Source organism: Saccopteryx bilineata, chromosome 3, assembly GCF_036850765.1.
Source record: "Saccopteryx bilineata isolate mSacBil1 chromosome 3, mSacBil1_pri_phased_curated, whole genome shotgun sequence".
Lineage (NCBI taxonomy): Eukaryota > Metazoa > Chordata > Mammalia > Chiroptera > Emballonuridae > Saccopteryx > Saccopteryx bilineata.
In genome coordinates, this window is record NC_089492.1 from 276859019 (window position 1) to 276876503 (window position 17485).

Consider the following 17485-nt stretch of genomic DNA (forward strand, 5'->3'; position numbering starts at 1 on the left):
TCCTGTAGCACCTACTGGCAGGGAGGGGTCCTGACTACTCTGACTGCAGCATTTGTTCTTACTCAGGAACACTTGTGCCCCTCCGCTCAGCGGGCCTTCCTTACCACGGTCCTGAGGAACACTTGCTGTCTGGAGCAGGCTCACACATTGTCTAGTGAGGGCCAAGGTCATTTCACAGGGGCATGCCCCAGAGGCCCCTAGTGACTGAGACCCTGCAACAATCTTACAAGCCATTACAAAATAGGGTACAATTAAAAATTTTTTATTCTGTTTTCTAGAGTCAAAAATCTGAATAAGGAAAAAGTAATTAGTTGGTTTATACTCTGAACACAGACTTTTTAGAGTTACAAAGCCAAAATGTGAGAACTGTGACTCAGGTGATACTGCTCCTCCCTTTTCCTTTGCTCTGGGTTATCTGAAAGGGTCCAAGGCCAGAATGACTCAAACCTAAAACAATCAGTGCCATTTTTACCCTGAGATCTTGGGGTACTAGCCTCTTTCCAAATAACCTCGGGTATAGATAGTCTTCCTCACCTGTGGGGCACCTGGAATGGAAGGGCCAGGAGTGATTGGCTGAGCCATCAAATCATAGTCATTTCCAGATGACCCTGCAGCTACGTAGGAATAGGAGCCCCGGGCCCAGGGGTCAGCACGCCAGCGAGACACCACTGTTTCCTTGGGCTAAAGAAAAGACCATGAGCAGAAGTTAATACTGGACACCAAAGACAAACTAGTAACCTCTGAAAGGTGGAAAAGCTGTGATAAGAAGGGATATAAGAGACCTAAAGAGACAACAGATGCTCTGGGTAGCTCAACTGGTTAGAGCATCGTCTTGATACGCCAAGGTTGCAGGTTTTATCCCCAGTCAGAGTGCATACAGGAATCAGCCATGAATGCATAAACAAGTCAAACAACAAATCAATGTTTCTCCCTTCCTCTCTCTAAAATCAATAAATAGGCCCTGGCCAGTTGGCTCAGTGGTAGAGCGTCGGCCTGGCGTGCGGAAGTCCCGGGTTCGATTCCCGGCCAGAGCACACAGGAGAGGCGCCCATCTGCTTCTCCACCCCTCCCCCTCTCCTTCTTCTCTGTCTCTCTCTTCCCCTCCCACAGCCGAGACTCCATTGGAGCAAAGATGGCCCGGGCGCTGGGGATGGCTCCTTGGGCCTCTGCCCCAGGTGCTAGAGTGGCTCTGGTCGCGACAGAGCGATGCCCTGGATGGGCATAGCATCGCCCCTTGGTGGGCGTGCTGGGTGGATCCCGGTTGGGTGCATGCAGGAGTCTGTCTGACTGCCTCCCCGTTTCTAGCTTCAGAAAAATACAAAAAAAAAAAAAAAAGTAAAATAAATAAATTTAACATGAGAACCATGTGGTGAATGCTGCTACTTTAAAATATATAATACAAAATGCCTTCAGATTACAAGGAAGCCTCCACATTGCACTCTTGTCTACAAATCCAGAGATCTACTTAGGACTTAACCTAAATTTTTTTTTTGTACTATTCCAAAGTGAGAAGCGGGATGAGGGTGTTGGGGGTGGGGCAGACAGACTCTCACATATGCCCGACTGGGGTCCACCCTGCATGCCCACTAGTGGGCGCTGCTCCACTGCAATAGGAGCCATTCTAGCGGCAGAGGCGGAGGCCATAACCTGAATTCTCTTACAAATTCACATGAAGCATTAACATGCCTCCTCTCAAGGGAATCATAAGGGTCTAAAATAGAGCCTGATGGGCCTAAAGAATAGAAAAAAGTACCAAGATTCTCTTAAGACTTCCCTGATGGAGTGTGGCCACTTTATCTGAAAGGGGTTGTGTGGTGGTGGTGGTGGTGGTATGATTCCAAAAGCAGAGAACAGACAAGGAGTCAAATGCAGAAAATACGGCCCTGGCCGGTTGGCTCAGTGGTAGAGCGTCAGCCTGGCGTGCAGAAGTCCTGGGTTCTATTCCCGGCCAGGGCACACAGGAGAAGCGCCCATCTGCTTCTCCACCCCTCCCCCTCTCCTTCTTCTCTGTCTCTCTCTTCCCCTCCCGCAGCCAAGGCTCCATTGGAGCAAAGATGGCCCGGGCGCTGGGGATGGCTCCTTGGCCTCTGCCCCAGGCGCTAGAGTGACTCTGGTTGCAACAGAGCGACGCCCCGGAGGGGCAGAGCGTCGCCCCCTGGTGGGCGTGCCGGGTGGATCCCGGCCGGGCGCATGCGGGAGTCTGTCTCTCCTCGTTTCCAGCTTCAGAAAAATACAGAAAAAAAAAAAGCAGCAAATACCTTTCTGAACCCCATACATACGGCATGAACTCCAGATACACTGCTCACAAAAATTAGGGAATATTTCAAAATGAGTATGAAGCCATCCAGTATCCTTTCATTTTTATGAGCAGTGTATTAGCATTTGCATTCATGTAAATCCACACACACTTCTCAATTCTGGCTGAAACTGTCCTGACCAACTACCTGTGCTGCAACTTAAGAGAATACATCAAACCCTGCTTTAGTCTGAACCCCAGGTCCCCACTTGGCCAACCCACTTACTTACCTGGGGCACTGCACTGCTACCAAAAATCCCTTTGAGAATGGCCAGGCATCGGCCTACAATCACATCATCACTTATGTTTTCCATGATGCCAGCAGCTTCTCCTGCCACTAGTGCCAATAGTATTGGAGCTAGGGAACAGAAAGGACAATTCCAGGGTTTTCCTCTAGACTTTCTCAAGAATCTTACCAGGCCCCACATTATTCTTGGTGCTTTGAAATCTGATGACCAAGAGACATACACCACTCATGAGGGACAAGTTGCTTCTGATACAGCAACTTGCAGTCTATCCCCGAGGGGCTGGCAAACTCTAGTGAGTGAAGAGGGACTCAAGTACTTCACTGCTTGTAACTGCAGACTACATAAGTCCAGAAGATGTAACTTCAGAACTTGTTAAAAAAAAGAAAACCAACAAGTATCCTGGTACTGAAGCAAAGACTTCTCAGCCCTGACCACTGGAGCAGCTCCACGACAGGGTAACCTCAGCTATCCCGGGCTCCTCCAAGCCCGTCACCGCCTTTACACAGCCATCTGGTGAGTATTTATGTAGCAGGTTTATGTGATAGGCACAGTTTTAGATGCTGGGGATAGAAAATTTGGAAACTAGACTATATACTCTATAGATACACAAATAATCATAGATATATAATTAAGAACTGTGACAGAAGCTATTAAAAACACAGGATACAGAGAATTTCAATTTGGAGCAGTGGGGGTATGTATACCTTTGAAGTGCTCTTTGAAACAGTGACATTTCAGTGAAGACCTGAAGGCTGGGTAGAGTAAGTCATGTTGGGAGGGAAGAGAAGGAAAATAAAAGCACCCCAGGCACAGTACTTGAGGGCAGAGGCCCTGAGGTAGAAAACAGCACGGTGTATTCCAGGGTTCTAGGAGAGCAGCAAGGGAGTCTGCAGCCCAGGGAGTGGGGAGGCGTGATGGTGGGGGTGGGAGGAATGAAGAACGAGGAGACGAAGTAGAGAAGGGATAGATTATGCAGGCTTGTTAGTAATGGCCATAAAACCCTCAAAAGACAGCAGCAGGGATAGCAGTTAGTGGCTGCTGGCAATAGAATCGGTAAGAGGAGAGTGGCACGGACTGGGAGGGGCAGCAGAAAAGAGAAGCAAATAGGTTGGCTTGGGAGACTGGCACTGACAGGACTCGATGGCCTGGACAGGGAAGGGATAAGGGAAAGGGAAAGGGAAAGAGAAGGGAAAGAAAGCCACTGTCATAAAGCAGTGTGCTCAGAACGAAGGGCCTCCTCTGTGGATCAGTGGATCAGCAGGGAGCAGTGATGGAAGGACTGGGGTGGGCGTCAAAATGTTCATGGATGTGTCTGCACGGTCAAGGCCGTGCCTGCTGACAGCGCTGCACAGTACATGCCTACATTCTTTCCCTGGAATGAGGTAGGGTCTAAATACATCTTTTTCTTAAAGCTCCGTTTAGGATTAAGAGGAATCCAAATACAGAAGAAAGTGCAACAGGAGATAGGAGTTCCATAAATACATTCTAAGGGAAATGATCAAAGATTCAGGGGCAAGTCAGACATAAAAGTCTGAGAATAAGGAATACAAATCTCTCCTTCCAGGAAGCCTCTCCAGGCTGATCCCTCCTGGTGGGGTTGATTCTTCCTTTTATGTTTTCTTTTGCTTTCACCCTGTTGTCTAGTTATTGTCCTGTTCTGAGACTGCCACCCTTCTCACTGTATCCCCCACAAGCTCATCGTGGGCTCCTTGAAGGGAGCCCCCCACCATAAACCTAGCACCTAACAAGGGATTTCAGGAATTGCTTATAGAGTTAATGAAAAATCCAGACATATGTATTTGAGAAAAACCCAAATATTACTAATTCTCTACTCCTATATGGATGTGAGCAGGATTAAAACTAGAAAGCAGTTACCTTTATAGAGGTTCCAGAAGAGGAAGAGCTCCCCCCTGCTGGCAGTCGTGCTGCCCACATGCCCGAACAGATTGACACTTGGATCCCAGAACACCCGGTCAAAGCACAACACCACCTATCATAAAGAAGGAGCACACGACTGGTGACAGGGCTCCAAGAATATGGCTCCAAGCGCAGCTGTGCCTCAACAGGAATACTTCTTCAGACCTTATTTAAATTTCTTCTAAAAACTACTCTTAATACAAGCCTAGAAATCCCTATTATAAATGTATTACTTAGGATGACATTTAGGGTTTGGCTTGGGTTTGCGAAGTAAAGAAAGAAGACTAAGCTCTCATGGCTACTTTATGTATAATTAGGCAATGAAGTGGATGAATGGACAGGTCTTACTTTATCAGCATTGAGAGCACAGCGAAATGTATGAAAATGCCAACCCCTCTCTTGATCAACTGGAGGGCAATGAGACTACTTGTATAGTGGGTATGAGAGGTGCCAAGGGCGGTTACCTTGTTAAGGTTGCCGAATCCCATCCTTTGGACCGCAGATGTTTTCCACTCAGGAAGGGGCGGCACAAACTGAACAGCTGGCGGCTGCTGCTTTAGCACACCCAGGGGGAGGGTGCAGAGGACCGCGTCACATTTGTAAATGAAGGTCTGGCTCGTGGAGCGTGTGTTCACAGCTATCACTTCACACCCTGCAGGGTCGAGGGAAACGACCTCACTGGTGATGAGACAGTACTGATAAAGGTACTGGACACTTAGTGCACAGCGGGCTCTCCATGCCACCCCAATTAATTCTTCATATAGATCTGTGAAGTTGGTTCTATCCAATTTTTATAGAAGGAAACTGAGGCAGAAGTGAAATAACACAGGTAGTAAGTGCCAGTATTCAAACCCTAAGAGTAACTTCAGAGTCCTTGGTCTTGACCACTGCACTATCTCACCTTCCTGGTACACTGACCTTCTGGAATAAGAAAAGGGCCCAATCATTTACCGAAGTTAAGTAAGTCTAGACCAAAATTCGAGTAAAATTTCTGTCCCAACAGAACCAGTATCTCCTCCACTGCAGGCAGGTGCTCGCTCACTCAGGACTGAGAGAAGAATGGGCAGAAGCCCGTGGTACAGCCCTGAGGGTCACCGCTCCGAACCATGGAGCTTGTCACAGAATGCACTGCAATGCCAGAACACGAGTGAGCCCAAAGCTGACCACAGAAAAGGCACTGAAAATAGGTTAATTTATCCTCACTTGTGCTTTTCTCTTCAGTGAATGCCTATTTATATAACTTCAACATTATATATAAATAGTTCAAATAAATATTAGAGCTCAGTACATGTTCATTTTTTGCGGTCACAGAACTAGACAAAATGACCAATACAAAGCTATTCTCACTGTTCTTCACCTGCATGCAAATGGCTAAAGGCTATAGATGTTCTCAACACCATCAGCTAAAAGCTTTCTCTGAAGCAAACACATAAATGGAAACCTGTTTCAGTGAATATTAATAAAATATTTGTGGTGTTCTTGGAAACTCTAGGAAAGGGGCTATGAGGGGCAGGATTGGTGACCACATGTCCATTTGTTATGAGGGCCCTCAGAGAGGGGAGTGACTAGTTACTATAAGGAGTTCAAGATGATTAACTCTAAAGGTGGGTGGACAGCGGGTTCTCTGCACTGAGTTGCACTGAGCCTACTGCCTCAGGAATTGGCGCAATTTGAAATAAACTTATGAGCAGGACTGCTCCCAGAACTGAAAGTAGCCGGAGCCGTCAGCCCACCTGAATACCTGAAGAAGAAGAGCCGGAATGGATCCTAAGACCAAGATGCAAGATGGTGAAATAAAGGTGTGGATCCCACTGGGGACTAGGGGTCCAAGTTTAAGAATATATAGTATTTAGCAAAATTAGAGCCAAAGTCACTGGCTGTTACTATAATATCAATTCATGCACAATTTGGAAACTAAAACTTGTCTCAATTTGCTGGTTTACACAATAATGGGGTTAGAACCACCAAAAGCACTATTGCTCAACCCTTTTGTAAATGCAAATTTTTTGATTTAAGAGTCCTAGTTTATAAGGCATTCTATCAGGAAATGACCCAGTACTTCTCTATAGGTCAAACTGCACACAAGATAAGCGCCGTTCTGCAGAGATCTGCTCACGAACAGAGCAGCAGCGCACCTGAGGCAGTGTAGCGAACTTGCCGCACCGCTGTGTTCAGTTTAATGTCCAGGCCTTCCGCTAGCGCCACAGGCACACACGAGTAGCCGTTCCTCACTGTCAGGTGGCTGCCAGTAAACTCGAAGTCATCATCCTGAGGAGGAGAGAAAAGGGCATAGCTTCATGTTTTCTTAATCTAATTTATGCCATTTATATTGAGTTCTGTACAATAATGCTAAGAACAACAGTTTGTGGAAACTGTCAATATACTAATGTGCTCAGGCAGAAATGAAAGAACACTCTGTGTTCAGCTACAGCTGCCCCAGGAAACTAAATGGAAAAGAGAAATGTGCCAAAATGTCCACAATTTTGGGGCAGTGGAATTAGGGCAATTTCTTTTCTCCCCTAGACAGAGTTTTTATCACCAAGTCTAGACTACTTATGGGGGTGGGAGACGGAAGGAGGCCGATTCAGTCAAGTCAGACAATTACATACAGTTTTTGTTTCGTTTTTCAACGCATTACAAACTTGGTAGGAATCAGATTCACCATCCTAATTACATTTTCTTTACCCAAGAGCAAAATCATCTTTATTCCTTAAACGTACAGGTTTTAAAGCTGAGGAAGACTTCCAAAACTAAAGTCAGCTGAAGCAGATGAAGGCAATCTGGGATTATAAAGACCGGCCCAGGGTAATTTATATAGTACAGAAGTCACGATTTGGCTTGGAAGAGTTCCCCACAAAATCTTATTCTTTTGAATTTACTAAAAATTTTTTATAGAGACAATTTTGAAGGCTAGTCAGTATTTCAAATTTTATGGAATTCCTGGGGAAAACACAATTCTTAGGAATTAGATAAAAAATACTGGGCTGGCAACAAAACTCTCACCACTTAAGTTACTGACGCATCTCCCGCCCTGTATGGATCAGTTCAAATCACCCACAGTTAAAAATTCAACACAATTACAATGATACATATTGAAACTCCAAATGATACATAAAGAAGTTACTAGAAAGGGTCTAATTTAGTATTTACATGAAAAACCACAAAGAAAGTAGGATTTCTGTAAGATTTTTACCATTAACAAGCCCAATTCTCACTATAATTCAAATGCTAAAGAACACCAAGGTATAATCTAAAGATTAAAAAGTCTTACTAGGAAAATGTATAATGAAAATATGTAAGTAAAAATGTAATACAGTCTTAAGTCTGGCCAAAGTCTCAGATTTAGAGATTGGTCCATTTGATATCTAAGAAGCCCTATGACTTGTCACTGGTTCAAGAATAAATCACTGTTGCCTGACCAGGCAGTGGCACAGTGGATAAAGTGTCGGACTAGGACACAGAGGACCCATGTTTGAAACCCTAAGGTCGCTGGCTTGAGCGCGGGCTCGTCTGGTTTGAGCAAGGCTCACCAGTTGAGGCCCAAGGTCGCTGGCTCAAGCAAGGGGTCACTCGGTCTGCTGTAGCCCCACGATCAAGGCACATATGAGAAAGCAATCAATGAACAACTAAGGTGCTGCAACGAAGAATTGATGCTTCTCATCTCTCTTCCTTTTTGTCTGTCCCTATCTGTCCCTCTCTCTGTCTCTGTCACACACACATACACAAAAGAGTAAATCACCCTTAAAATACTTAATAATGTGACAAAAGATTCTATCATGTTCAAGGATTAGAAGACAATATGGAGATCACAACCAACCTAATTATCTACAGATTCCGTGCAATCCGAATTAAAATCCCAGAAGTTATTTTTTAATAGAAATTGACAAACTCATTCTAAAATTTTTATGAAAATATAGAAGACCAAAGCAATTTAAAAAAGAACAAAGCTGGAGAACTTTCCTGATTTTAAGAAATAATACAGAACAGTAACAATCAAGACAGTGTGATGGTGGGGCACAGACAGAAAAACGAACACAAAAAAGTAACCACAACAGACTCACACCTGATCAACTAATTTTCAACAGGGTGCCAAGGCAAATGAAAGAAAAGGACAGTGCTGGGTTGCTTAATTAGAAAACCATATGGAAAACAGAAGCCCTAACCTCACCTCTCATTATACATAAAAATTAATTCAAACTGATCACAGACCTAACATAAGAGCAAAGTCCATAAAACTTAATGAAGAAAACTGAAGAAAATCTTTGCAATCTTGGTTTAGACAAAAAATTTTCAGAATTTTACAAAAAACCCCACAAAGCCTGAAATTTAATAAAACGGGACTTCATAAAATGAAAAATTTTGCTCTTTGAAAGATACCATTTAGAAAATAAAAAGGCAAGCTGCAGACTGATAGAAAATATTTGCAAAACAAAATCTGACAAAGAAATTGTATCCAGAATTTAAAGAACACAATGAACTCTCACAACAACCAGATTTTTTTTTTAATGGGCAAAAGATACGAATAAATTTTCAAACTGACATACAAATGGCCAATAAGTACATGAAAAGATGCTTCACATCACCAGTCATCAGGGAAATGCAAATTAAACCACAATAAAATATTAGAATGCTAGAATTTAATTGATGGATTTTAGAGAGAGGGAGGGGTGTGAGGGAGAGAGAAAGGGGGAAAGGGAGAGCGAGAGAGAGAGAGAGAATCTGTTGTTCCACTTATTTCTGTATTCTTTGTTTGATTCTTGTATGTGCCCTGATCAGGGATCGAACCCACAACATTGGCATATCAAGATGACATTCTAATAAACTGAGCTACCTGGCCAGGGCTAGAATGGCTACAATTTTAAAACTGATAGGACCAAGTGCACGTGAGGATGTGGAGCAACTGAACTTCCATATATTGCTAGTGGAAATGAAAATTGGAAAACAGTTTAGAAGTTTCTAATGAAGCTTTATAAAACTCCTATATGATTCAGCAATTTCAATCCTCGATATTTATCCAAGAGAAAGACACGATCTTTCATGCCAGCTTTAATAATTTTAATAATATTCAATAGCCAACAATGGAAACAAACACACACACGTCCATCAATGTTATCAGTGAATGGGACAATCCATACAATGGAATACTATTTAAATACCATACAATGGAATACTATTAAAAAAAGGGAACTACGGATAATCACAACAATGAATCTCAAAAAACTTCTGCTAAGTAAAAGTCATTACACACAAAAGGCTATATATTGCAGGACACTATACTGTATGGTTCATTTTATATGTAATTCTAGAAAAAGCAAAATTATAATGACAAAGCAAATCCATGGTTGGCAGTGGTCAGCAAACTGCGGCTCCCGAGCCACATGCAGCTCTTTGGCCCCTTGAGTGTGGTTCTTCCACAGAATACCACGTGCGGGCGCTACCTCAATAAGGAATGTACCTACCCATATAGTTTAAAAAGTTTGGCTCTCAAAAGAAATTTCAATCATTGTACTGTTGATATTTGGCTCTGTTGACTAATGAGTTTGCCGACCACTGTTGTAGGACATAGAGTAGGAGAGGTGGGGAGTGACTACTAAAAAGCAAGAGAAAACTTTTTTAAGGATAGTGAACGTTTTTTTTTTTTTTAGTGAGAGAGAGAGAAAGAGAGAGAGGGAGGGAGGAGAAGCATCAACTCACAGTTGTGGCACTTTAGTTGTTCATTGATTGCTTTCTCATAGGTGCCTTGACCGAGAGTGGGGTGGGGTGGGGTGGGGTGGGGGTGGGGCTCCAGCTGAGCCAGCAACCTTGGGCTTTAAGCCAGGGACCATAGAATCATGTCTATGATCCCACGCTCCAGCTGGCGACCCCATGCTTAGGCTGGTGAGCTTGGGGTTTTGAACCTGGGTTGGTCCTCAGCATCCCAGGTCGAAGCCCTTTCCACTGTGCCATCACTTGGTCAGGCAGAAAACATTCTATTCTTGACTGTGGTGATGATTCATGACTAATTAAGTTTGGCAAAACCAAACCGTTCACTTAAAATAAGTGAGCTTTATTGAATGTAAATTAGCTTTCTTAATAACGGCTATTTAGAAACACACATACAAATAAACAGTTTCTCTTAAGAGCCCTCTCCAAGACGTGCAACATATAAACCAGGGGTCCCCAAACTTTTTACACAGGGGGCCAGTTCACTGTCTCTCAGACCGTTGGAGGGCCACCACATACAGTGCTCCTCTCACTGACCACCAATGAAAGAGGTGCCCCTTCCGGAAGTGCGGAGGGCCCGGATAAATGGCCTCAGGGGGCCGCATGCGGCCCATGGGCCATAGTTTGGGGACGCCTGAAATAAACAATAAAGGAATTTACCTGATCCCAATGTTTAAGGGAGAGTGTTGAAAGAGGTGTGGCATTAGCAAATTCAAGATTTGCAAAATGCCAGTCAAGTATCTGTCTGTCTCTTGACGAGAGGTACACATCACTGCAAAACAAGAAGACAGGAGTGGGAGGTTATTAGAGAACTTTACAGCAGTGCTCTCTGGGCTGATGTGGTGATCTCGGTCACGGCATGCCAACCTGAACCTACGCCTGTGCCTTATATGAAGAAATTCTAAGTCAAAAAGTAAGACCTGCTCTATCTAATTAACCCCTATATTCCTGGTGCCTACTACAGTGCCATGCTCACTACACAAAGCAAATTATAATCAGGCCTCGTCTGTCTGGGGGAAAAAAAAAAGACTTCTTTTTTTTAAAAACATTTTTTTCTTTTTATTTATTCATTTTAGAGAGGTGAGAGGAGAGAGGGAGAGGGAGGGAGGGGAGGAGAAAGAAAGAAAGAGGGGGGGGGGGCAGGAAGCAGCAACTCCTGTATGTGCCTTGACCAGACAAGCCCAGGGTTTCCAACAGGCGACCTCAGCATTTCCAGGTCGAGGCTTTATCTACTGCGCCACCACAGGTCAGGCCAAGAAAAGACTTCTTTATAAGATTAACTTGTATTATAAAGCATATTCATTGTAAAAATTTTGTTTTTTTATTTTAAAACAAAGCATGGGCATTTTGGCAAAAGTGGGTAGCACCCCTGACTACAGAACAGAGTAGAGCTGCATGGAGGGGAGACGCAATACGGAGCACAGTACCAGTACTTAATTAAGTATTCACTGTCAAAACCCAGTGGAAGTAAAGTGTAATGCTATCCTACTCCTCAGAATTATGGGAATTTGAAGCAATACAACCTTCTATGCCACTCAAAGACCATTTTCATTTACTATATTTTCAAATATCAGATTTTATGGAGAAAGACTATCTTCATAAAAGATACTTCTACACATTAAAACACAAGACTAGGGGATTTAAGAACTTTAGAAGCATTGTTAAACCAATGAACAACTCAGGGTTAAGGGCACTGACAACCACCCCTTCCCAAATACCTGGGTTAGCCTTTGACTCTCCCAAAACTTTTTTTTTTAAACGATATACTGAAAGGTAGTTTGTTTATTTATTTTTTTGGCAGAGACAGAGAAAGTCAGAGAGAGGGACAGATAGGGACAGACAGACAAGAAGGGAGAGAGATGAGAAACATCAGTTCTTCACTGGGGCTCCTTAGTTGTTCATTGATTGATTTCTCATATGTGCCTTGACCGGGGAGGGCTACAGCAGATCGAGTGACCCCTTGCTCGAGCCAGCGACCTTGGGCTCAAGCCAGTGAGCCTTGCTCAAACCAGACAAGCCCACACTCAAGCTGGCGACCTCAGGGTCTTGAACCTGGATCCTCCACATCCCAGTCTGACGCTCTATCCACTGCGCCACTGCCTGGTCAGGCTGTCCCAAAACTTATAGCTTACTCTTGACAGGAAGCCTCACCAATAAATTACAGTCAATTAACATATATTTGTATGTTATGTGTATTGTAGACTATATTCTTGTAATAATGTAAACCAGAGAAAAGAAAATTATAAGGAAAATATGTGTGTATGTATTTTATGCACTTATGACATATCTAACTTTTAATATTTTCTAGATTTCTAGGCTGTGTGGCTGTGGTCAAGGTTTTTCAAGTTGTTGTAAATTTCCAAAAAATTTTTTCCAATATATTTACTGAAAAAAATCCACATGTAAGTGGACTCAAGCAATTCAAACCTGTGTTGTTCAAAGGTAAACTGTAGTCCATATGCACTAATACTATACAGGTATCTTCCATTCATGAAAGTTTATATTCCATTCATTGAACATAACCCAAACCATAGTGCTTTATAATTTGCCCTCTATATCTAACAGCAAGAACAGTAAAAGCTAGCTCTCTGAGTGTCTGTACGTTTTTCTTACCTTGGAGGATTGGCTTCCAATTCTTGAAGTTTTTCTTCTAGCTTTCCTTGTGTTTCAGCTAATTCATCATATTCCTGATAAATTAAGAGAACAAAGTTGATCTGGATGGGTCAGAGACCCACCTAGTTATTTATACCACAAAATGTAACATCAAGACCACATCGCTGCCCAGATCATATCTACACATTATCTGAGCTGAAGGCTGGGTCAGGGCTCAGGGATGGTTGCTCTTGGAAACAAGTTATAATGTGAGCCTGAAATAAAGGCTGGGGGTGGCAGGCCAAGAACAGCAACTACCACGCCCTGTGCACTTACCATGTCCCCAGCACGGAGTATGCACTGCAGATCCTTTAGAAGTGAGTTATATTAACTCCATGTCACAGATGAGGTGATTAAGTAGCCCAAGGTCACATGGCTAGGAGAGACTAAGTTATGGATTTCAACTAGGTAATCTGACTCCAAATGACTAGGGAGTCTATGTTCATTATAGAATTATTCTAAACCGTCAAGGATGAACTATACAAAAGGGCTTAAATGAGATTAAGTAAGCTAAAGGATGAGACTGTGAAAATAAAGTAGGAATTCTGCAGAAAAAGTAATTTCAAACCAGATTAACCCATTAGGTCCCCATGGCTTCTATGTACCAAACCCTGTTCTTCCTACTGCAGGCACCCGTGGCTGGCTGGTGGCTCTCTCCTTTCTGGAGTCCCTCAGATCTAGGCTATTTCTTAGGATTCTAAGTGAAAGCAACTGGGCATGTATGCATGTATACTACACCTTGCACAGGGCAGTCAGATCCCTGTGTTTGCTCTTCACTAAGAACTCAGCAGTGATATCTCTGGGTGGCTTGACTTCAGATGCTTCTTTGTATTGCTGATGGAGTTCTTTAATTTTCTCTTTCAAATTTACCATCTAAGAGAGAAAAATGCAAATTTACCATTCCAGATAGTGATATGATCCACCTCTAAATCACATGCTTCGGCTCCTCCCCTAAACTGTTATTATAACAAGTCCTTGGAATTCTGTATCATAACATTTTAGAAAAGGGAAAAACCCCTATGTGGAGAACATAGAGACATCACATCACTATTACACAGTAAAATTGATTCTGCCTTCTAAAACAAATGAGTTAACTAGGAGTGTCCCATTAATTAAAAAAATATATATATGTATGTATATATAAACACACAGAAATTAATGTAATTTCCAGGAAAAACAAACTACCACCAACTTAACCCTGTTTTGGGAAACAAATGATCATGATTTGTCTTTTAAATATACAAAGAATCAAGTCATCACACAAAGCCCTGGAAGGAACCGTTCCCAAGGTGAGTCTGGTCAGGTTGCTGATGCCGCTACAGAGCACTAGGTGACAGCTAAGGCCTGAGACGGGGGCCCCATGGCAGCTGGCCACTCTTCTCATGTCATCCATACCTCAGTCATGAAGGGGTACTGAGGCCTCCTCACTTGATAGGATGAAGAAACAAGGCAAGAGGCTCGCCCCAGGAGGCACTCAGATTCTGCTATCCCCCCCGGGGCGGTCCCACCTCTAGTTTCCTCCCTAAGCTACTGCTATGTCTGTGGCGGGGAGGACGAGAGGAAGCACAGTCTCCTAGTCTGGAGCCGGGGCTCTGGAGGGTGGTGGTGAAGAGCCCTCAAAACACAGACCATTTGGCACAGGTGAAATAATGATGGCAATGAATTTTGGTCCTGGCCACTGACATGTTGTCCTTACAAATGGGAACTTGACCCCAGGAAAGCTGACTTGGCTCTCGTCCCAGAAGTCAGCAGAGAGCACTGGGTCAGCTTTGCAACAGCCGAAGGGCACCTAACAACAATTTACCAATAATGCCGCACCGAGGACTGACAGGTAAAACAGCACCTTCTGCTCATCATTTTTCTTAAGAATAATGAGTCCCGGTGCTTCCAAAATTTCTCAATTAAAGCCTCCCTCCACTGATGCACCTCAAACTGTGAAGAAAATAAACAGACTTTTACCTTATTAAGCAGCTCTTTCAATTCCTCCTGAGTTTTCACGATCTTCTTCCAATGTTCAATCTGCTCATCTTTGACATGCTTTTCCTGTAACCTAAGAGACAATTTGTATATCCTGGTCACACAGCCCGCTTGCGACTTAAGGCTGGTATCAATCAAAAACATTCAAGAGTATCAAGGCCCACTGCAATTTCTAATATTTTGCATCGAGAACATTGGTTGGTGGCAAACTATTTTCTAGGCTTTGTTAAATATAGTTTAATGCCATAAAAGTGAACTTTAGAATTGAGAGGGGCCTTACATATCATGTAATTATTTTAGATAGTTTTACTTTTATTTATTTATTTATTTTTTGTATTTTTCTGAAGCTGGAAACGGGGAGAGACAGTCAGACAGACTCCCGCATGCGCCCGACCGGGATCCACCCGGCACACCCACCAGGGGCGAAGCTCTGCCCACCAGGGGGCGATGCTCTGCCCCTCCAGGGCGTCGCTCTGTTGCGACCAGAGCCACTCTAGCGCCTGGGGCAGAGGCCAAGGAGCCATCCCCAGCGCCTGGGCCATCCTTGCTCCAATGGAGCCTTGGCTGCGGGAGGGGAAGAGAGAGACAGAGAGGAAGGAGAGGGGGAGGGGTGGAGAAGCAAATGGGCACTTCTCCTGTGTGCCCTGGCCGGGAATCGAACCTGAGACTTCTACACACCAGGCCGACGCTCTACCACTGAGCCAACCGGCCAGGGCTTAGTTTTACTTTTAGATTTAACTATTTCACATGAAAATAAGCAAAAATCAGCTCAAATAAGACTTCATGGAAAACTTAAAAATAGCACATCTCTAAATGGAATTCACTAGACAACAAGCAGTATCAAAGTACTTACTGAATGACAACTTCCAATGCCTGGCCAAGGGACACAGGCTTATTATTGAGGACATTGAAGTCTAGCTGATGACTAAGGTAAGACGTAGCTTCTAGCAACCGGTTAAACTCTTGCTCTACCATTTCATCTTTCTCTTTAGGAACCTGAAAATCCGAAGTATAGCAGAGTTGGTCCTTATACAACTAAAAATAACCATCCATGAAAACACAAACACTGTACAGATTAAAAGGTCAATACATGTATCTCAAAGGGGAAGCCTTTGAGAACAATGAGTCAAACTTTCTTTTCTATGAAGTGGTCAATTGCATTAAATGAGACATGAAATGTTTTTGGCACTGATATTTTCCTACTCTCCCAATTCTGCCCTCAGAGTTGGGACTCCACCTCTGCGAACAGCCCCGGGAACCACACGGATGCTAACCGAAGTGTGAAGCTGACATGCACTGAGATAAGCTGGGCGGACATGCAAACAATAGCTAGAAAACCCCCCGAGAACAAAATCTGTGTCAACACACCAGCGGACCTTCCAGAAAAAGGGCAAGATAGACAAATAAAAAGCCCAAGTATCTGCTTCCCCTCAAAGATGACAGACTTTAGGTGGGAGTGGGAAAGAGAGAAGTGAAATTCATGGCTATTAATAAGCTATTAATTTTCAGGGTAACAGTGTTTTATGGCACCGATTAAGTTCAGAGTTGAATGTCCAAAGCTCAGATTACAAGTGACCGAGGTACCAGGTTTGGCTCTCTATCATGGAGGAAGAGAACAGACTGCAGAGCTGATCATCAAGCTGCAAGACATGCTCCTAGTCCCTGCTGTGCCCCTGCCCCCTGAAACCATCAGTTAGCTGACACAAATCCTTCTGCTACGACTTAATTCAGCCCCCAAGTAAACTGTGCCTGCAATTCTAATACTGTCTTCCTAACAGCAGTGGGAGAAGGAAAAAGAATGTCTAATGCAAGCTTCTCTTGCCATAAAAGGCTGAGCATCTCCTGGGAAATAGAATTTAAAATATGAATTTCACTTTATAGTCAACCTAAAATTGGTAACAAGAAAAAACATTGGCCCTGGCCGCTCAGCGGTAGAGCGTCGGCCTAGCGTGCGGAGGACCTGGGTTCGATTTCCGGCCAGGGCACATAGGAGAAGCGCCCATTTGCTTCTCCACCCCTCCGCCGCGCTTTCCTCTCTGTCTCTCTCTTCCCCTCCCGCAGCCGAGGCTCCAATGGAGCAAAGATGGCCCGGGCGCTGGGGATGGCTCTGTGGCCTCTGCCTCAGGCGCTAGAGTGGCTCTGGTCGCAATATGGCCACGCCCAGGATGGGCAGAGCATCGCCCCCTGGGGGGCAGAGCACCGCCCCTGGTGGGCGTGCCGGGTGGATCCCAGTCGGGCGCATGCGGGAGTCTGTCTGACTGTCTCTCCCTGTTTCCAGCTTCAGAAAAATTAAAAAAAAAAAAAAAAAAAAAGAAAAAACATTAAAGTTCTAATAAACACTAAGGCTGAGGAGAAGTGACCCTTTGTAATCAGAGATAACTGTGGACAAGATCACAATGAGACTCTACCTCTTGTTTGAAACACTTCAGTTTTTGCCCTTCCCAATTAAACAGATGACTTCAAAGCACAAGCTTCTGTCTCTTCACTGATAAGTCACACAAGTAACTATATGAGCCATAAGGTGGCAAAAAGAATGTGGCTCAAGGTACAATCTGCATTAAAAAAAAAAAAAAAAGAAAGCAGAAAGGACTGCAACTTTCCCCTGAAGCTATCAATATGAGGCACAATAACTGATTCAATCAAAACCGTATTTTAAAGCAGAGTTCTAAAAGACCACACACAGGAGAGATCA

At 43.8% G+C, this 17485-nt stretch overlaps 1 protein-coding gene across 2 annotated transcripts in view; it reads right to left on the reverse strand.

The window, feature by feature from the left end:
- KDM1A (lysine demethylase 1A) overlaps positions 1-17485 on the reverse strand; it is a 61772-nt gene that overhangs the window by 797 nt on the left and 43490 nt on the right. For both annotated transcript variants that reach the window (XM_066270146.1, XM_066270145.1), the window contains 10 exons: positions 15647-15789; positions 14776-14866; positions 13555-13689; positions 12778-12851; positions 10825-10936; positions 6597-6729; positions 4926-5113; positions 4420-4534; positions 2527-2654; positions 535-681 (listed from right to left, as the gene is read on the reverse strand). In XM_066270146.1, the coding sequence (XP_066126243.1) occupies positions 535-681; positions 2527-2654; positions 4420-4534; positions 4926-5113; positions 6597-6729; positions 10825-10936; positions 12778-12851; positions 13555-13689; positions 14776-14866; positions 15647-15789 (1266 nt within the window). The remainder of the gene's footprint in view (positions 1-534; positions 682-2526; positions 2655-4419; positions 4535-4925; positions 5114-6596; positions 6730-10824; positions 10937-12777; positions 12852-13554; positions 13690-14775; positions 14867-15646; positions 15790-17485) is intronic.